This window comes from Malaclemys terrapin, chromosome 4 (genome assembly GCF_027887155.1).
Source record: "Malaclemys terrapin pileata isolate rMalTer1 chromosome 4, rMalTer1.hap1, whole genome shotgun sequence".
Lineage (NCBI taxonomy): Eukaryota > Metazoa > Chordata > Testudines > Emydidae > Malaclemys > Malaclemys terrapin.
The window spans coordinates 146,848,142-146,869,984 of NC_071508.1; the positions used below are offsets into that span (position 1 = coordinate 146,848,142).

General features: G+C 45.8%; 1 protein-coding gene across 1 annotated transcript in view; it reads left to right on the forward strand.

The window, feature by feature from the left end:
* Positions 1-21,843, forward strand: part of PYGL (glycogen phosphorylase L) — a 41,166-nt gene that overhangs the window by 15,736 nt on the left and 3,587 nt on the right. Inside the window, exons 6-17 of the mRNA XM_054024708.1 lie at positions 3,286-3,417; positions 5,317-5,428; positions 5,833-5,915; positions 7,530-7,673; positions 7,957-8,049; positions 15,236-15,382; positions 17,811-17,974; positions 18,539-18,653; positions 19,868-19,969; positions 20,056-20,203; positions 20,334-20,392; positions 20,813-20,954. Coding sequence (XP_053880683.1) covers positions 3,286-3,417; positions 5,317-5,428; positions 5,833-5,915; positions 7,530-7,673; positions 7,957-8,049; positions 15,236-15,382; positions 17,811-17,974; positions 18,539-18,653; positions 19,868-19,969; positions 20,056-20,203; positions 20,334-20,392; positions 20,813-20,954 — 1,441 coding nt within the window. The remainder of the gene's footprint in view (positions 1-3,285; positions 3,418-5,316; positions 5,429-5,832; positions 5,916-7,529; positions 7,674-7,956; positions 8,050-15,235; positions 15,383-17,810; positions 17,975-18,538; positions 18,654-19,867; positions 19,970-20,055; positions 20,204-20,333; positions 20,393-20,812; positions 20,955-21,843) is intronic.

Consider the following 21,843-nt stretch of genomic DNA (forward strand, 5'->3'; position numbering starts at 1 on the left):
ACCTAGATCATGTGATTGAGAACAACAATGAAGAGTTCAACAGAAACGGTCAACTTCTTCTATGGTTTGCTCTGTTGATTGTTGAGGAACAAACTCTACAGATGGCCGATGCAGAACAAAAAACTCTCAAGGATTCCAAGTGAACTGCAGTCAGTCGTTGCAACTAATGGACAGCCCGATGACCATGTTACACATTCAGGCCATGTGACTAGAAAACAGTACGATTTAGAGACCGTTAGCGGACTGATACATTGAACAGACTATCTCGCTGTCTTTGAGGTTTAAAAGTGTAAATGATAGGAACGTAGAACTTAAAGGAGGAGAGGTAATGGAATGCTAAAGTATAAAACTGTTCAGCCACTAGGAGGCACTGTGTCTAAAATACCGTATTTAAACAAATCTCCGCCATACTTGGCTGAGCATTAAAGGGTCTTATGATGATCGCATCTGGTGTGTATAAGCAACCTGTTGACCAGTCTATATCTGGCACTGGAACGTGGCACTAGTGTGTCCCTTACTGTCCATGGCTTTCTAAGATGGGGACCTCTTGGGAGGGCTTCCTTTGAAGTATGACCCATGGGAGGGCCAAGAGGCAGGGTGTGGATCTGCTTAGTCATAACTTTTTAGGAGTTTATCAAAGGCATAAATGGGAGATGGAGGTCCTCTTTCCACTGGCTTTCGATGAAAGATGGGTGCCTAAGGTCTGCACCTAGGATATTGGGTCGGTATAACTAGGTTGCTCGGGTGTGAAAAAAGGACACCCCTGAGCGACACAGTTAAACCAACCTAACCCCCAGTGTAGTTACCGCGAAGTCAACAGGAGAATTCTCCTGTCAACCTAGCTACTGCCTCTCAGGGAGGTGGATTATTCCCATTGGCGTAGGGAGCATCTTCGCTGGAGCGCTGCAGCGGCGCTGCTGGAGCATCTTAAGTGTAGAGGAGCCCTAAGAGAACTCTCTGCCCCATGCGTTAAGTGCTCCCTCTTATGTGTTAAGGAATCATGCATGGGGTGTGTGTCTTTGTTGATCATTTAATTAGGCTATGTCTGCGCTACAGCCTATACCAGAAAAACTTATGTCACTCAAGGGTGTGAATATTCCACCCCACCGAGCGACATAAATTACACCGGCACATCGGCGAGAGAACCACTGGCAAAGAGCATCTTCGCCACGTGCGGTGCAGCTGTAACTATAGAGATGGCCTTATAGAATGCTTGCCAAACCCTGTATTATCTAGAAAGTGCTGCAGAAGGGAGAAGTAGACTGGAAAATAAGAATGCAATAGTTGAGGGGGAAGTGAAGCAAACCAGGAGTGTCCACATAAGACGATAAATTCAGAGTCCCCTAGATGCCAGTCAGTGCATGGACAGAGCCTCCCCCAGATTTGTCCAAAGTTATCCCCCTTATTGCCCTTCAACAGGTCCCTGGGTATCTATTTGCTTCCTGCCTCCTGTGCCACTGAGCTCCTGTGACCTAGCGCTGTCTGACCTTGTTACACGGCTAGAGATAAGGATATAGAAGAGGGGTAATAGCAAAAGCCACTGGTAATAATACAATTAGATTGTAGCTCTCTTGTCTTACTGACCAAAACTGACACCTAATCAGGCTGAGGATCAGGTTAAGTAGAAGACTGCCGCTCCCTTGTCTTCTGCATGATGTGACAGAATGACCAGCCAGACCTTTTGCTCCAGCCATGGGGTGAGAGAGAACACTTGCTCTTCTGCAGCGCAGCAGGGAAGGGTCTGCTGACCCTATGAAATGTGCAGTTGATATAACCACCATATACTGCATTACCTTAATGCATTGTAGTGTTTAAGGTAGTTGCCTGCAGCATAGACGTATTGGTGTTGCCCAGAGTTTGCTTCAATTAAGAGATGAGGGGGGGAGGGGTAAAAGGCCTCCCGCCCCCGTATTAAACATTTTTTACCAAAATAAAATGTAAAAATAGCTGCTACTTCCTTTCCTCTTCTCTCATGTCCCAGGTTAGCAGAGGTACAAAGACAGTGTAGAGACTACACTGGCATAATTCAGGGTATGTCTACACTTACATTTTATAGCACTCTAACTTGCCAGCTCAGGGGTGTGAAAAATCACCCCCCTGAGCACAGCAAGTCTGAGCGCTTTAAAGCGCTCATGTAGACAGGATCCCAGCGAATCCCCTCGTGGAGGTGTATTACCAGGAGCGCTGGGAGAGCTCTCTCCTAGTGGTTGCGTGCGACCACACTCACACTTCAAAGTGCTGCCGCGGGAGCGTTCCCACGGCAGCGCTTTGAGGCTTCCAGCGTAGACATACCCGTAGTCTTCCAATTCTTTGAGTCCCAATTGCCATGTCCCTTTCACAGTGGCAAACGCCCTATTTCTATAAAAGATGAGTGAGTTCCAATTGTCCGCATATGTGGAGTCTACTTACCCTTGATATTAAGTTTTCGGCAGTAGGCCAGTGATATGCAGAGTTGCCTTCCACTGTTAATACTGGAAAATAACATTCCCCCCCCCCTTTTTTTTTTGTTCTGTTCTGAAATGAATCAAATGCTGAGAGAAACACACAGCTCCAAGGAATAACCTGAAGCACGACTGTTTTTAAACCCCCCCCCCCCCTGAATTTTCCTAGGACTGTGCTCAATATTGATAAAACCATCGGTGAACAAAAAAGCAGCCCTATTCTTTCCAGGATTCAGTAACTTCTTCACAATTCTCTGTACTCTTTAGGCCTCATCCCAGTATCTAAATCAGAAGCAAGAACTGAGGCATTTTTCTCTGGTTGTCTTTGACCCATTACAGCCCTGAGTCCACTTATTAGATTTCTCTAACTTATTCATACGCTTCCCATTCACTTTTATGTTCGTGGGCTGGCTTCCTAGCAAAGAGAAACCTGTGGGGCACAGTCTGAGCCCAGGGCAGTTGGTTCAGGCTTGTGTGACTGGGTCTGCAGAGCTAAAAACAGCAGTAGGTGCCTGGGCTCCAAGACTCCCCCCACGCACTGGGTTTGAGTCCAGGCGCTGCTGTTTTTAGCCTTGCAGCCTGAGGCCCACAATCCAGTCAGTTGACCCGGGCTCTGAGACTCTGCACCATGCGTTTTTTCTTTGCAGCACAGACCTACCCTAAGAGCCCTCCAACTCAATCCAAACACTTGGATGTACACTCTATTCCGTGCCCTAAAAATATCACCTCTTCGATCCCAAATGTTTCCTTGTTGCATTAGTGCAAACGGTGGCATTTAGTTCGTTTGCTTCGCCTTGCACAAGATGCGGGTAAAAATGGTTCTGTTTAACTATCCCCCTTCTAGGTGGAAGAAGCCGACGACTGGCTTAGACACGGCAACCCCTGGGAGAAAGCCCGTCCCGAGTACATGCTGCCTGTCCACTTTTATGGAAGAGTGGAACACACCAAGAGTGGACTGAAGTGGGTCGATACGCAGGTACTGACGTGAGCTGGGTCGTGCACAGGCACTCCTGAGCTGTTGAAGGAAATGCATTTTTTTTTTTTTTTTTTAATCTAGAAACTCTGAGTATTTTATCCTGAAAGAAAACTTTCCGCAGTTCCAGTGCAGGAAAACTGATGCCTGTCATTCCTTTGCTGTTGTTTAAGGGACACTGTGGCTTGCCAGCAGAGGGGTCTGTTTAGGAAGGATATAAACTGGGATAAATCTGTGGTGGCACCGACATCTTGGTGGCTTATTCCTGCCATAAACTGCAAGGCAGCTCAACGTGACAGATGTGTGATTACTCCTGAATTCTATTGCAGCTCTTCTTGGCCCTCCTTAACCCGGGATCCTCTTTCGAGTTCAATACAAAGTCTGTGGAAACTGCCACAGAGCTTTGAACGTCCCACCTGCATTTAATGGCCAGTTTAAAGTGGGGCAATTATATGGTGGGAGTCTGCCACCAGATGAAGAAGCTGTAGACGTCTGGGGGGAAGTGGAGGTGGGGAAAGATATCTTTAGAAACTGCTCTACATGAAGGTTAAAAAAAAAATCTTATTACTTAATGTAATTAGTAGAAATGGAGGAAGTTAGTAAGATTCAGCAGGTTGTAAAGTAGCGTTCTTCTCTTACTGGTCTGTGTGTGTGTGTTTTCATAGTTTCCTTCAGCATATTTGTTCAGCTGTTTATGTCCACGGAAATGAACTGACGCTCTGTACTGTGGTCAGAAAAGAAGTCTGCAAGATGCAGCACATTCGTGTTGCTGACAGGAAACGAGCCATAATCATCTAAGAGACCACAGCTGAACAAAGGCTGGCCTTGCAAAGAAATTAACCAAACATTTTAAAGCACCTCCTAGCCCTGGCCTTGCAGTCTGGGCTGATACCAGTACCGGGAGTGGGAAGGAAAACTTCACCTTCACCCCTGAGCACAAACAACCCTGGCAAAATATCTAGTGAGCTAGTAATGGGCAAACCTCTGACCAGGCCTCCATGTTGGTAACTGCTCAGCCTACAGATACCATATGGTATCTGTGCTGACAGTGCAATCTGTCTGTGTGGAGCTGGCAGGGAAACTGGGGGTTCCCCAGACACCCTATCTTCAGATCGAAGTCTGAGCAACTTCTCTTTGCAGGCTGGAGAGGATGAGTGCTGATTAGCTTTCCCATAACACTAACACTCCCCCTCTTCTTCCTCCCAACCCTGTGTCCTGCATTCGAGCACTTTCCAAAATCTAGATGGCTGCAATGGGTGTATAAGGGCGGGGAGCAATGTTCCCAAGCATATTTCTAGAATATATTCTACACCCCCCTTTTAAGGTATAAATGAGTGATTCCTATTGCTGTCGTTGGAGACCTAATTGCAAATTCTCCCTTTTAAGGAGCGGTCAGTATTCAACCTGGTTAGCCATGACTTGCTTTTCTAACTCTATTTCTAACCGGTTTTTGTGCATTTCAAGCACGATATCTTTATGGCAACCTTGTCAGGTTTTTTTAAGTTAGCAAGAGAATCCCAACAATGTTCTGAATAACGAATAATTTGTATATTTAGTGGGGTGTCAAACGGACTATTAAGGGCCCGATCTACAGCCTGTTGAAGTCAGTGGAAAGACACTTACTGATGCCATTGGGCTCTGAATTCCATGTCGTTTCAACATACGCTTTCCATGGGCCTGATCCATTGCGCTTTGAAGTCAATGGGAATCCTTTTATTGACTTCAGCTGGTTTTGGTCCGGCCCCATGTTTAGCCTTGACCGACACATCTAAGGGTGTGCTGTGTTTCTGGGAATAGTAGGAATATCGCAGGAAGTCACGCTTTAATTCCAGCCTCTCCTCTATAAAAGACCTTCTTCAAATCTGGCTCACCACAGGTCATACTGTAACCCCTGTGTAATAGGTGGTCCTTGCCTTGCCCTATGATACCCCTGTGCCTGGATACATGAATAACACCGTCAACACCATGCGGCTGTGGTCTGCTCGGGCACCTAATGACTTCAACCTCCGAGACTGTGAGTACCTCTTCTGTGAAGTATTCGCTTCTGTCTGAATCTCCCCACATCTGAGGCCGATCGCATGCTTTGCAGTGAGGGGGGAGGAGGAGGGGGGCTGCCAGGGAGAGTAGTGAAATGACATGGATGATAGAATGCTGCTGGGACAAGGACTGGAACTTACTATTTAACCATCTATAAATGGAAGTTACTGGGGGGAGGTAGTCAAGGAGGAAGGATCCAGTTTGAATAGCCCAGTAACCGGGCCTGCTCCTGACTCACCTGTTCTTTTGACAGTCAAGCTTGTGTTGCTTTATTGTCCGATTCCCCCATCTTTCTGTAATTCCTCTGACTGTTAACAGTGTGCAACCCATCAAGCCTCTTGTGCAACGTGCGCTTGCATTGACTCAACCCTTCCCTTGTAGTTAACGTTGGAGACTACATTCAAGCCGTCTTGGACAGAAATGTGGCTGAGAACATCTCCCGTGTCCTCTATCCGAACGATAACGTAAGTCATCCAAAAAAGGTTTCGCTGCTTGAGGCTGTTGCTCGTTCCAGTTTGACTAGTTAGCTGAAGCAAAACCTCCTCATGCCCAGACAGGGAAACAGATTACTCCTGCTCTGTGTTAGACTCCTGGAGCAGTGGGCATATCCGAAACGTACCAACAAAAGAACAATGCCTCCGTGCACTGTGGGCAGTGAACATTGAGCAGTTTCAATCAGCGTCACTTCATGGCTTTCTTATGTTAGCCTGATATGATGTTGGGGTTCCAAACACTGCAGAGGAGTATTTTAAAATATTCATTGCAAAGGGGGACGGGGAGGGGGGTTAAAAGCATCTAAGAAATTTAGGAGCACAAGTTTTACTGAAGGCTGTGACTTGTGCTCCTAAATCACGTGGGCACTCGAAAACACCACCCGAGATTTTAAAGAGAGAAATGAAGTTATGCATGTTGTAAAAGGCTGCCTTTCATAAACCCTGAATTCTTGTGACTAATTTGATCTGACAAGGCCCTTTAAAGAGAGAAATCAACAAACCCGGGTTAGGGAATAAGTCTTAAATCCAAAACCAGTCAGGCTGATGATGCTCCAGCTGAACTCACCCAAGGTCAAAAAATGGCAGGAGGTTAAATTCATTGTTCCTTTGCTATTAGGGTGCATTGGGCCACTTTTGTTTTGAAGCCTAATATTAGGCACCCGATTTTGAAAATGTTGGCCTAAGATCTGTTTGGCTTCCTATGTGTTTCATTGCCAGAACTCCCTTTAACTGCCTCAAAGCAGAGAACTGGCCCCAGTAGGGATGGGATTTGACATGCTGTCCAAGAAAGGCATGCTGGTGCCCTGCCTAGGAGTGTGAAGAGTTACTCCCACCTCAGTTCAGCACAAGGAGTCCGTAGTTACAGGTTAAAACCAATCGCGGGGATTAGAACACTGAAAAGAATCCGTACAAATGAACTTTCTTCTCGTCCTTTTCTGCCTTTTCCCTTTGGCGATTTCACGCACTGAAGGCAAGGGAAAACAAACTGGACAGCTTCCTTCTTTCTAGTCAGGTTCAGTTTTTCATTCTTCTGCATTGGCACAATGCTGCAATGTTGAAGTTGCAAATGCTGCTGGGGAAATACCAAAACCAAAAAGTAATGTCATCTTTTTTTTTAAAAAAATTAGTTTTTTGAGCAAATTACCTAGGAAGAAGTCCTTTTAAAACCAGTCAATTTGACTGGGTTGCATAGTACAAATGTCAAGTATCAGAGGGGTAGCCATGTTAGTCTGGATCTGTAAAAAGTGACAGAGTCCTGGGGCACCTTATAGACTAACAGAAGTATTGGAGCATGAGCTTTCATGGGTGAATACCCACTTCGTCAGACGCATGCTCCAATACACGCGTCTGACGAAGTGGGTATTCACCCACGAAAGCTTAAGCTCCAATACTTCTGTTAGTCTATAAGGTGCCACAGGACTCTTTGTCGCCTAGTACAAATGGTATTCAGCAAGACAGCACTGTAAGGTTAGAACAACCCAGATCAATTAAGCTCAAACCAACTGAGAATTCAGCCCTGTTTGTACTGCATCTGTCCCTTAAAGGTTCAGATTGTGTAGCATTCCTGTCTGTTCTTGCTTGTAGTTTTTCGAAGGCAAAGAGCTGCGGCTGAAGCAGGAGTACTTTGTTGTGGCTGCCACCCTCCAGGATATCATCCGACGTTTCAAAGCATCCAAATTTGGAAGCACGGAAAGCGTTCGAACTATGTTTGATTCTTTTCCAGATCAGGTAAACATCATGGGATAATGGCAGAGTGAAGTCTGTAATGATTGAGTTTCAAAGCATGCGTTCCACTTCCTCATAAATGTTTTGGTGGTGAGGACCAACTGGGCTTCTCAGGATCTGATATGATATTTCCTAGACTAAGAACTCGCTTTCAAACCACCCAGCTTCAATGGAGGGAACAAATTCGTGGAAAGGTAGCACATCTGATGTGTCTCGAAGCAGTTAGCTGAGAGGCAAAATGAAGGATTACAGGTTTGGTTGCTTGAATTTTGTATTATTTTTATAGGTAGCGATACAGCTGAATGACACTCACCCTGCACTGGCCATTCCCGAATTGATGAGGGTTTTTGTGGACATTGAAAAACTGCCATGGACTAAGGTTTGGAAAATCCTCTCTGTGCTTTTTCTGTTTCCTGTGATAGAGAATACCAAACGTTGCAAACGTAGCCTTGCTAAAGAGCAACTGTCTAGATAATCCCTTAACTTTCTCATGGTGTATGATATAATATTGACAAGCTTCTTGGATTTACCCCTATAATCTAGCTAAACTGTGATCAAGACCACAAAGTTGAAGAAAGTGATAGGGAGCAGGCCTTGTCAGTACAGCTTTAGGGACTTACGGAGGCCAATTTTGTAACTGCGCATTTCAAGTTTATCTTTAAGTTGTAAAATGTTTTATAGATTCTAGGACTGGAAAGGACCTCAAGAGGTCAGAGTCCAGTCCCCTGCCCTCATGGCAGGACTAAATACTGTCTAGACCATCCCTGATAGACATTTATCTAACCTACTCTTAAATATCTCCAGAGATGGAGATTCCACAGCCTCCCTAGGCAATTTATTCCAGTGTTTAACCACCCTGACAGTTAGGAACTTTTTCCTAATGTCCAACCTAAACCTCCCTTGCTGCAGTTTAAGCCCATTGTTTCTTGCTCTATCCTTAGAGGCTAAGGTGGACAAGTTTTCTCCCTCCTCTTTGACACCCTTTTAGAAAGTACGCTTATTAAGTTTGCGGATGATACCAAACTGGGAGGGATTGCAACTACTTTGGAGGACAGGGTCATAATTCAAAATGATCTGGACAAATTGGAGAAATGGTCTGAGTTAAACAGGATGAAGTTTAACAAAGACAAATGCAAAGTGCTCCACTTAGGAAGGAAAAATCAATTTCACACATACAGAATGGGAAAAGACTGTCTAGGAAGGAGTACGGCAGAAAGGGATCTAGGGGTTATAGTGGACCACAAGCTAAATATGAGTCAACAGTGTGATGCTGTTGCAAAAAAAGCAAACATGATTCTGGGATGCATTAACAGGTGTGTTGTGAGCAAGACACGAGAAGTCATTCTTCCGCTCTACTCTGCTCTGGTTAGGCCTCAGCTGGAGTATTGTGTCCAGTTCTGGGCACCGCATTTTAAAAAAGATGTGGAGAAATTGGAGAGGGTCCAGAGAAGAGCAACAAGAATGATTAAAGGTCTTGAGAACATGACCTATGAAGGAAGGCTGAAAGAATTGGGTTTGTTTAGTTTGGAAAGAGAAGACTGAGAGGGGACATGATAGCAGTTTTCAGGTATATAAAAGGGTGTCATAAGGAGGAGGGAGAGAACTTGTTTACCTTAGCCTCTAAGGATAGAACCAGAAACAATGGGTTTAAACTGCAGCAAGGGAGGTCTAGATTGGACATTAGGAAAAAGTTCCTAACTGTCAGGGTGGTTAAACACTGGAATAAATTGCCTAGGGAGGTTGTGGAATCTCCGTCTCTGGAGATATTTAAGAATAGGTTAGATAAATGTCTATTAGGGATGGTCTAGGCAGTATTTGGTCCTGCCATGCGGGCAGGGGACTGGACTCTATGACCTCTCGAGGTCCCTTCCAGTCCTATAATCTATGAATCTATACCTGAAAACTGCTATCATGTCCCCTCTCAGTCTTCTCTTTTCCAAACTAAACAAACCCAATTCTTTCAGCCTTCCTTCATAGGTCATGTTCTCAAGACCTTTAATCATTCTTGTTGCTCTTCTCTGGACCCTCTCCAATTTCTCCACATCTTTCTTGAAATGCGGTGTCCAGAACTGGACACAATACTCCAGTTGAGACCTAACCAGCGCAGAGTAGAACGGAAGAATGACTTCTCATGTCTTGCTCACAACACACCTGTTAATACATCCCAGAATCATGTGGTGTTGTGTTTTTTTTTTTTGTTTTGTTTTGTTTTGTTTTTTTTGCAACAGCATCACACTGACTCATATTTAGCTTGTGGTCCACTATAACCCCTAAATCCCTTTCTTGTGTACTCCTTCCTAGACAGTCTCTTCCCATTCTGTATGTGTGAAACTGATTTTTCCTTCCTAAGTGGAGCACTTTGCATTTGTCTTTGTTAAACTTCATCCTGTTTACCTCAGACCATTTCTCCAATTTGTCCAGATCATTTTGAATTATGACCCTGTCCTCCAAAGCAGTTGCAATCCCTCCCAGTTTGGTATCATCCACAAACTTAATAGCGTACTTTCTATGCCAATATCTAAGTCGTTAATGAAGATGTTGAACAGAGCCGGTCTCAAAACAGACCCCTGCGGAACCCCACTTGTTATGCCTTTCCAGCAGGATTGGGAACCATTAATAACAACTCTCGGAGTACGGTTATCCAGCCAGTTATTCATCCACCTTATAGTAGCCCCATCTAAATTGTATTTGCCTAGTTTATCGATAAGAATATCATGCGAGACCATATCAAATGCCTTACTAAAGTCTAGGTATACCACATCCACAGCTTCTCCCTTATCCACAAGACTCGTTATCCTATCAAAGAAAGCTATCAGATTGGTTTGACACGATTTGTTCTTTACAAATCCATGCTATCTGTTCCCTATCACCTTACCACCTTCCAAGTGTTTGCAGATGATTTCCTTAATTACTTGCTCCATTATCTTCCCTGGCACAGAAGTTAAACTAATTGGTCTGTTGTTTCCTGGGTTGTTTTTATTTCCCTTTTTATAGATGGGCACTATATTTGCCCTTTTCCAGTCTTCTGGAATCTCTCCCGTCTCCCATGATTTTCCAAAGATAATAGCTAGAGGCTCAGATACCTCCTCTATTAGCTCCTTGAGTATTCTAGGATGCATTTCATCAGGCCCTGGTGACTTGCAGGCATCTAACTTTTCTAAGTGATTTTTAACTTGTTCTTTTTTTATTTTATCTGCTAAACCTACCCCCTTCCCATTAGCATTCACTATGTTAGGCATTCCTTCAGACTTCTCGGTGAAGACCGAAACAAAGAAGACATTAAGCATCTCTGCCATTTCCAAGTTTCCTGTTACTGTTTCTCCCTCTTCACTGAGCAGTGGGCCTACCCTGTCTTTGGTCTTCCTCTTGCTTCTAATGTATTGATAAAGTCTTCTTGTTTCCCTTTATTCCTGTAGCTAGTTTGAGCTCATTTTGTGCCTTTGCCTTTCTAATCTTGCCCCTGCATTCCTGTGTTGTTTGCCTATATTCATCCTTTGTAATCTGTCCTAGTTTCCATTTTTTTAATATGACTCCTTTTTATTTTTTAGATCATGCAAGATCTCGTGGTTAAGCCAAGCTGGTCTTTTGCCACATTTTCTATCTTTCCTAACCAGCGGAATAGCTTGGTTTTGGGCCCTTAATAGTGTCCTTTTGAAAAACTGCCAACTCTCCTCAGTTGTTTTTCCCTTCAGTCTTGATTTCCATGGTACCTTACCTATCAGCTCTCTGAGCTTATCAAAATCTGCCTTCCTGAAATCCATTGTCTCTATTTTGCTGTTCTCCCTTCTACCCTTCCTTAGAATTGCAAACTCTAGGATTTCATGATCACTTTCACCCAAGCTGCCTTCTACTTTCAAATTCTCAATGAGTTCCTCCCTATTTGTTAAAATCAAGTCTAGAACAGCTTCCCCCCAGTAGCTTTTTCAACCTTCCGAAATAAAAAGTTGTCTGCAATGCAGTCTAAGAATTCGTTGGATAGTCTGTGCCCTGCTGTGTTATTTTCCCAACGTATATTTGGATAGTTGAAGTCCCCCATCACCACCAAATCTTGGGCTTTAGGTGATTTTGTTAGTTGCTTAAAAAAAGCCTCATCCACTTCTTCTATCTAGTGAGGTGACCTGTAGTAGACTCCTAGCATGACATCACCCTTGTTTTTTACCCCTTTTAGCTTAACCCAGAGACTCTCAACACTTCCGTCTCCTATGTCCCTCTCCACCTCAGTCCAAGTGTGTACATTTTTAATATATAAGGCAACACCTCCTCCCTTTTTCCCCTGTCTATCCTTCCTGAGCAAGCTGTACCCATCCACACCAACATTCCAATCATGTGTATTATCCCACCAAGTTTCAGTGATGCCAACAATGTCATAGTTGTATTTATTTATTAGCACTTCCAGTTCTTCCTGCTTATTACCCATACTTCTCGCATCTAAGATACTGGTTTGATCTTGCCTCCCAGTTTTGCCCTGACCCTCCTTTCTCTCTGCCATTATAGCCCACACACCCTCTTTTGTTTCCGACCCATCTCCCAGGTCTCCATGTTCTCCACTTACCTGTGGGCTTTGCTCACCTGTCCCCGTCGAACCTAGTTTAAAGCCCTCCTCACTAGGTTAGCTCGTCTGTGTCCAAATAGGATCTTTCCCCTCCTCGGAAGGTGAACGCCATCTCTGCCTAGCAGTCCTTCCTCGAATAGCATCCCATGATTCAAGGAAGAGGAAGCCAAAGCCCTCCTGGCAACACCATCTTCGCAGCCAGGCATTCACCTCCATGATGCATCTGTCTCTGCCCGGGCCCCTACCTTTGACAGGAAGAATCGAAGAGAATACCACCTGCACTCCAAACTCCTTCACCCGTACTCCCAGAGTCCTGTAGTCACTCTTGATCCACTCTGTCACACCTCACAGTATCATTTGTGCCCACATGGATGAGTAGCGTGGGGTAGTAGTCAGAGGGCTGGATAATCCTCGACAATGCCTCCGTAACGTCTCGGATACGGGCCCCCAGCAGGCAGCATACCTCCCGAGATGAAATGTCAGGGCGACAGATGGGCGCCTCCGTCCCCCTCAGCAGAGAGTCTCCGACCACCACTACCCTACGTTTCCTATTCGTAGTAGTGGCAGCAGACCTCTCAGCCTTAGGGGTACAAGGCTTCTCCTCCTTTACTGTAGGGGGCAATTCCTTCTCTCCTGTATCAAGAAGAGCATAAGTTACCTATTACCAAGGCGGGAGGGTTCAGAGCAGGGGTGGAGCACTGCCTGCTGCCAGAAGTAACCAGCTGCCAGTGTCCACTCTGAGCCATCTCCTCCTCCACCAGTGGTGTATCAGCAGTCCTGTGTACTGGGACAGCTACCTCAACAGCTACCACAACTCCCTTGCAAAACTCCCTGTTAGCAGCCCCTGTTAGCAAAAGCTCCCTGGTCGCTTGTGCGCTGCTTTACAAAGCCCTGGCCTGTGTGAATGCCCCGCCCACTGATTAAGGCTCAGCCAATTACCAGAGGCTTCTAACTTTCAGACCTTCCTTTGAAGCTCACAGCTTCCAACTGCCAGCCACAGCACACGGTCCTTCAAACAAACAGACTGACAAACACAAGCTCAGCACACAGCAAGTAACCCCCAAACACAAACAAACACACACTACAGACAGTCACTTACCCCAAGGGTGCTGTATTGCTCCTCCTTCACCTGGAGAACTCCCTTGCGAAACTCCCTGTTAGCAGCCCCTGTTCGCAAAAGCGTAAGATTTCTGCTATAAAAGAATGGATCTGTTCAGAAATCGATAAAATAAATTACTACTGAAGAGGTAGTAGCCCTACATTTTCAAGAGTCTAACACTTTTGCATGTGTCAACATCAGATCTATAGATATGCCTTTATTTTTATATATATATATATATATATATATATGCATATGCACATGCACTCGTGTGTATGCAAACCAACTTGTGCATACACAAATCCTCACACTGCGCTTGCTCAGTGGGTGTGGCACACATGCCAGTCAGATGTTCACTGATATGTGTGTTCTTTATACATACTCTTCTGACACTTCTCTTGTGGCACTTGTAAGCTAACTGACTACCAACCATTTGGAAACTGAATCCTTTCCTGTGCAGCACAAAGCCATCTATGCAAAGATGCTCATTCTATAATATGGTAACAGCCTGTTAAATAGAGACAGCTGACTACTATAGTACTGTATGCTTCTCTGAACAAAGGCTCATTGTTGTAATGATTGTCTGATATTTGTGGCAAGGATTTGTAAACCTGCTAAAACTTCTTAGCCACTTTTAACTACTAATTTTATCTATTAGGACACGCTAACTTTCTCATGCAAGATATGGAACTGCAGCTGTCTAGAGCAGTGGTCTCCAAACTTTTTTTGATCGCGCACCCCTATCAGTAAAAAATATTTGAGCATGCACCCCCTGCCATGCCACAGGGCCAGCGCTACCATTTTTGCCGCTCCAAGCGCGCCAAAAAAAAGCCACCCGGACTGCCAAAGCGGTGCTGCTCCTGCCACGCACCCCGAAGGATCCTCTTGCGCACCCCATTTTGGAGACCACTGGTCTAGAATAACTTCATCAATAATCTGCATCTTTAGAGCAGTAACTAAGCTAGGATTTATGGGACCAATAACTAGCAGCCACAGACTGCAATGTTCTGTTTGACCAGTACAATCTGGAACTCTCTTATATAGGAGTTTAATAAAATTCCAACTTAAAAAAAGTTCACCATTCCATATCAGAATTCATGGGAGTTTAAAAAGCCTGTTTCTTCTTATCTGAAAGAAACAAGCATAGCATTAAGGATCTGCAAAATGAGTCTTCCTGCTGGAAGCGTATAGGTGTATTGCAAGGAACTGAATTTCCCTTTCTTCAACAATGTTCTTGCTTGTCAGAAAGGCCTGTTTCATCATAGGTCATGAAGAGAGACCATTGGAGTGACCAGCATAGATTGACAAGTTGTTTATTGGTGTGTCCTCCAAGAGACCCCAAACGAGAACATAGCCCTGTTGTGCTAGGTGGTGTACATTTACCTAATAAGAGCTGACCATTTACAGAGAGGAGACACAGGAGGGGGCATCACCCCCATTTTACAGATGGCGAATGCACATACAGGGCTTGTCTACACTTGAAATGCTACTGCTGCAGCTGCACCACTGTAGTGCTTCAGTGTAGCCAATGGGAGGGGTTCTCCTGTCACTGTATTTAATCCACCTCCCTGAGAGGGGTCTGTCTACATGGGGGGGCTAGATCCGCTTAACTCTACCACTCAGAGGTGTGGATTTTTCACACCCCTGAGCGATGTAGTCAAACTGATTTAACGTTCTAGTGTAGGCCAGGCTGCAGAGATTCAGTTACTTTCCTGCTATGCTTCAGGGACTCTGAAGCAGAGCCAGCCCCCAAGCACATACACCCCTACCTCCACCTAGTGAGAGGACCATCTGTATCCCAGGACTGGGCCTGAGTAAAGTTTTGACAGAGTGGGTAGCATGTGAGTGTTGTACAAGTTTGAGGTGTCCTTGGCTTTACTCTTTTAACCGTTAACCCCCTTTATTCAACGCCAGGCCTGGGATATTACCAAGCAGACCTTCGCCTACACAAACCACACGGTGCTCCCTGAAGCTCTAGAGCGCTGGCCGGTCGATCTCGTGGAGAAGCTGCTGCCGAGACATCTGCAAATAATTTACGAAATAAACCAGAGGCATCTGGACGTAAGTAACTTGAAATGAAACTGACACTCGCTCTGAGTGCCGAACGCATCCCGCTGTGGGAGGGGAAAGGAAGCATCCGGTATCTTTCTGTGCTATGCCAGGGCATGGCGGTTGTAATGGACTGGCTTCTCTCTGACATGGGATGTGGGGCTGTGGGGATCTGTGCTTAATTTTTTCAACAGAGGGTAGGGAAAAGAAGGGGGTCCTTGACATAAGGATTGGGCTAAACCACAGGCAATCCTTTTCTGTGCTTGCTCTTTATCCCAGACTGGCTGTTGTTAGATCTATCTATTTTTAACGAGAAGTCCCTCTGAGGAACATTAAGTTGTTTTCCTCCTGAAATGTTAAGCTCACTCTAGACAAGATGCGGCTGACCCAGAAGTGTAAAATAAACAAGGGAGGGCTTAAATCTCATGCACAATAAGGCCTCTTTGCACTCTGGCAGCACAAAGGGGCCTTTAATGTAAATGTGAATCCAAGCCAGGATGCACTTTAACAAAATCGGTCTCTCTATTCCTGCCTCCCCTCCGCACCCTCCGTGGAATGTTTGTTTTTGCATCATGCTGTATCAGTGGCCCTATAAGAAAGTTGAGTGGGGGTGGAAATCACAAACACTAAATTGAAACACTAAAGGAAAAACTGGTGAATCAAACCACTTTGCCAATGGGTAAGGTGCTTTGCCCCGACACATGGAATATTTATTTGTGGGAGCAGGGGAGACCGGATAATGTATTCGATTTACCAGAGAGGGCAGAGACAAGGACTTGCAGATGTCAATGATCCAAACTCTTCACAAGGCTTCAAATGCAGTAAATGATGGGAAGGAGAGAGGAGAGGAACAAAACCGCTAGAATGGCAGTGTAACAGGGCAGACTCACCACCGTGGCGCCTCCTGCTGGTTGGTTTGGGAATTAGCTCTTTCAGCAGAGCGTCTTCACTAGTGCTGTCTCGCCCTCTGTTACTTTCTCGGTCTCCACCGTCCTCCGAGTCGGACCCACGTCACTCCCAGACTGCGGTGTCCGCTTCTGGACACTGCCCTCCGGCTGTGCCCGCTCCACTGGCGTGCGCACGCTCTCTCACTCACACACACCCCTTCTGGGGGACCAGCAGCTTCTGGTTCTACCACTCGCCTCAGTGGCTCACGGTAGTCCTCTGTCTAGCCCCTTCCTCCAAGGGCAAACTGCAGTCTGGCTTGGCCACTCATCACTGGCAGGAGAAAGCAGGGGACCCAGGCCTGCCTGCTACTCTTGGCCCTGACCCAGGGACCCTCTAGCAGCAGCCACTTACTGCCCCCTCCAACTCTCTTCTACTGCCCGCTTCCTTGGACCGCTTCCCCATTGCCTCAGCACTTTCTCTGCTGCTTTGTGTCAGGGCCCCAGTCTGGCAGTTGTCCACCTGGAACTCCCCCAGCCTCTGCTGACCCTGCCCAGCCCTGCTCTGTCTTAGGTGCTTCTCTAAGAACCAGTTCTCGCTTTGCCCTCCAGGGAGAGACGGGCCGGCTCCAGACACCAGCGAAGGAAGCACCCGCCTGGGGCGGCACATGCTAAGGGGTGGCATTCCGTCCAGTCTTGGGGCGGCACAGTCCAAGCGGCTGTCTTTTTTGTTTTTTTTTTTGTTTTTGCTTGGAGCGGCAAAAATGGTAGAGCCGGCCCTGGGGAGAGACTGTGCTCCTCACTGCCCTGCAACCTTCTTATAAGGCCCAGCCTGGCCCTGATTGGCTCTCAATAAGCCCTTCCATGATTGGCTGGGGCTCTGCGCAGCCTCTCTGGCTTGCTTTAACCCCTTCCATGCTGGAGTGGGGCAGCTCCCCCACTACAGGCAGCAACAGAACTCCAAGCAGAATTCACTTGTGCCGCCATCCGGACTGCCTGGAACGTGGTGGTGGTGTTATAACTCATGTAGAGGATGATAAAGTGCAGCCATTCCTAAACAAGGCCCATTAAACGCTTCATCTGGCCCATATAGGAGGCTGCTCTTATTTGTAGTCGGGGATGGCTGTTGTTTTTTTTTTTTTTTTGTTCTGATTTTGGGATTGATTGAGGTGTAGAGTGACTAAGCTTATTGATGCTCTAACGTATCCGTGATCTAGTTGCTGTGGATTATTTTTCTTAAAAATCATTACAGCACATTTTTGAATTTGTCATCTGGATGGCACTTGAACAGAATGCAGCTGAACCCCCATATCTGTTTTCCAAAATTTAGATCTATCCCCATATCAAAACTGAAGCTGTTCTTTATCAACCCAAATTTTACAAAGGTTTCAGATGGCCCCAGAGACCTTCATAGGATTGGGTTTTACCATATAGCAGTCCTTGCATTGACCAGAACCCAGATGCTATTGGGCAGGGGGTGTGCTTTCCCTCTGTTGGCTCAGAGAGCACCTGATCTTAATTTATGACTGGCCTTTATCCCATCTCCAACCTCACAGAAAGTCAGAGCCCTGTTTCCTAATGATCTTGATCGTCTGAGAAGAATGTCCCTGATCGAGGAAGGAGGCGTCAAGAGAATCAACATGGCCCATCTCTGCATCATTGGCTCGCATGCTGTTAATGGCGTAGCAAAGATCCACTCTGATATCGTGAAGACTCAGGTGTAAGTTAGAAAAACAATAAATATGGCTGATGGATGAATTGCAAAGTACAGCAGTGCCTGCCCCTGTTTAGTAAGATGTCTGAAATCATGACACTCAGGTTCACTAAACTAAGATTGGCGTACAACTAAGTTAAATTCTTATAAAATGGAAAATCGTGTTTGTCTGAGTCAGGATCAAATCAGCACAGTGCGGAGCAAGAGTGCAAAGCATTTGTGAATGATGCCAAGAGCAAGCCAGGATTAGCAATTGTTGCATTTAACAGTCATTCATAAATAAATGTAATCGAAATGGCCGTAAAATTAGCCTTTTTCCCCTTAATTCCCCATCATTGCAACTCCCACTTCTAATGGTGCAGAAAGTGAGATTCTGACGGTACGTGACTAGCTGAGGGCCATGCAGTGAGTCACCCATGGTCAGAGCTGGGGGTAGAATTTGTATCTTCCGCCACCTAATCTTGTGCGCTAAACACTAGACAACGCTGCCTGTATGCAGTGATACCCACTCCCATAATGGCTTTGCACTGAGCCTCTCAGAATAAGACCGTTCCCTTGTCCTTGTCCTAGATTCAAGGACTTTGCTGACCTGGAACCAGAGAAGTTTCAGAATAAGACCAATGGAATCACCCCCAGGCGCTGGCTCTTGCTTTGCAACCCAGGACTGGCAGAGCTCATAGCAGAGGTAACGACAGCACCTCTGTATGCACGTGTCCTGGGAGCATGTGGGAGCAGGGCTGGGGCACAATGCAATGTGTTAAAATGGTAACTAGGTCTTTCTGCAAGTGAGACACCGCTTTGGGAATGCTCTCTGCATCCTCACTGAATGCGGCAGCTGGATGCCTCTGCGTCTTGGGGGAAACCAACCCCCATCCCCCATGGGGCAGCACTAGATCCAAGAGCTGGAAAGAAAAGAAAAAGCGGCAGCTCCACTCCAGTTCCACACGCTGGTCACCCTGTCCCCCCCTCCTCTCGCCCAGCCTCTCTCAGCGTGCCTGGCTCCTGGCTGGGAAACCTGCCCAGACGGCCTTACGCCATCAAATGCCTGCTTAAAATACTGGTCCCCCATCTCATGAGATGCTATCAAGAGGGTTCCTGTGTTTCTCTTTGAGAGTATTCCTACCCCACCCCCCCGTAACAATAGTCTCCGTGAGCCAGAGTGAGTGTTTGCAGGGTGCACCCACCTTGTTCTCTAATGCTGCAGCCAGAGTGAGCAGTGAAAGTGGGTTGTTTTTTTTTTTAATTTAAGAGCTTTGGAGAATTGAAAACTGCATTGGGTTTCTTACTCCTTTTCCCTTTGTAGGGGGTAGAAGGACATGCACAGGACTCGTGCCCCAGTACACTTCCCCCAAAGGGAATAAAACAATAGCTGTGCCTTTCAAAATACTGCTACAGCTTGACAAGCCCAGCATTCAAAAATGTCTGAGGCTCTGCCTTTTAACTCCTGTTTTTGGAGGGACCTCTTAAGAGCAGGGGCCTATTGGAATAAGCCCTAGTTAGGAGAGTCCAAAATCCCAAACCACTCAAGCCCAGATCCTAGGCTCTTGACCACATTGCTAGTGAAGCCAAGTTGGCAAATGTGTTTTGAAAAACTCTGCGGGAGAGGGATTTGAGGAAAGGGGGTGGGGGTTAACCTTGGACCTCTAACTCCTTCAATTTTTATAATTGGCCAACCTTTTTCAAACCTTGTTTGTCGTTTTAGTTTTCAGCCTGTTGAGTTAAAATTTCTTGAACAAAAGTGCTGCCTTTAGAAAAATATTGATTCCTCTGGAAGTTAGAATACCATGTGTTCTGTATATGTCTGCATGGACTGAGCTAAATTTGCAGCACCTGTGTAAAAAGGCTATTCAGTAACTGTAGAGACGAATGTATTGAATTATTTTATTATTATTATTACAGAAAATAGGAGAGGACTATGTGAAAGATCTAAGTCAGCTGACAAAGTTGCATAAGTTTGTTAATGACGATATCTTTATTCGGGAGATTTCCAAAGTGAAACAGGTAAGGGATTAGGGAATCTCTGGACGAGCCATGGGATGGTGTGAACTTGGTTGTGTGCAATAATGCCTCTTTGAACTGCTCCGCAGGAGAATAAAGTCAAGTTTGCCCAGTTGTTGGAGAAGGAATACAAAGTGAAGATTAACCCTTCCTCCATGTTTGATGTGCACGTGAAGAGAATCCATGAGTACAAACGTCAGCTCATGAACTGCCTGCACATTATCACCATGTACAACCGTAAGTCACTCACCCGGTGTCTGTCTTTCGGAAGGCGACAATCTGACCCGGGCATGCACTGAGAGGTACTGAAGACTGCAACACCTGTACTGAAAATGTTCAGTAATTTCACCTTTCCTTTTTCTTTTAGGCATAAAGAGAGATCCTATGAAGCCATTTGTGCCTAGGACAGTTATTATTGGAGGCAAAGTAAGTTAATCCCACTGGCCTTTGTTTAAGGGTGGTGGTGGTTTGACGCTTTATGGGGGAGATTTTCAAAAGCACTTAAGGGATTTAGGAGCATAAAAGTCCCACTGACTTTCAATGGGATTTTCACTCTTGGAAAAATCTGCCTCTTGTGGTAGCATCTGAAAGGATTCAGCCGAGTCAGAGCCCCACTGAACTTGGCAAAGCACAAACAGGATAATGGACGGTCCCCACCCAAGAGAGTTTACAGTCGAAATGACAAGCTAACAGGTGGACACAAGGAACAAGCGGGCTGGGGTGTGGAGGGGAAAAAGACAGGGTAACAAAAATAGGGTGTTCCACCAAACTAGCTGTGTGAGCAAAATGGCGGTCAACAAATGTGCGTACAGTTATTAACAGCCTTAACTTGTGGCTCTTTACTAGGCTGCTCCAGGATACCACATGGCTAAAATGATCATCAGACTCATTACAGCTGTGGGTCATGTGGTGAACAATGACCCTGTGGTCGGAAACAAGTTGAAAGTCATCTTTCTGGAGAACTACCGCGTGTCCCTGGCTGAAAAAGGTAACGTGCTGTACAGAGCCGTGGTAGAGGCTGCCCACGCAGTATGGTTTGGAGGATGACGTAACTGCCATTACAATAAAGCGGCCTATCTCATTGGGTGCAGTTAAGATTTTTCTTCCCCACTTAAAGCTTGGACACACTGCTGCTCATATGTAGACCCACGAGCCAAAGCACGGCTGGTGGGGTTAACAGCAGTTTCCCTTTCAGAGTGAGCGAGTGGGGGGGGGGGGTCTGTTCTTCCACTTTATTACCTGGATTGTCAAGCTGCTACTTGAACGCTTTTTCTTTTTGTGTGTGTTTTTTAAAACAAAACAAGGCCCTCCCATGGAGCTTACAACTGTAGTTTGTCTCTCATGGCTGTGTCAACATTGCAGGAGCTCTTGAGAGAGTTTAGAATCTTCTAGAGTTGGGTTATCTTGAAAATTCCATCTCTGTGCACATTGTGGTGGTAAAATAAACCAGCAATTCAAACAGCAAGAATAAGTCTCCTAAACACGAACACAGCTGAAAAACTGCAGAGGAGAGTGGTCTCTGCTCTAGAGTTCTCCAAGCAGTGTGCAATCTTACCTGGTATAAGTTTTTTATGATGATTTAGGGATGAAGCTACGGCCAGAATTCTAAGGAACTCTAAGGCCCTGTAAGTGGATCTATGCAGACCTCTGTATGGATTCAGCGTTCCAACTACCCAGAACCAGTTGTAGGATCAGGAGCCTAAGTGTGAAAACATGTATTCTGAAGGATGGATTTACAAAGTGTCCGTATTGATTAGGAAACTGGAACAGGCTGGTCTGTCCTGCCAATGTCTTTCTCAAGCTAGGTCCCCGTCTGCAGCAAACTTTTTGATCTGTGTAAATCCCTGGAACTAGGCGCCAACACAACACCCATCAGA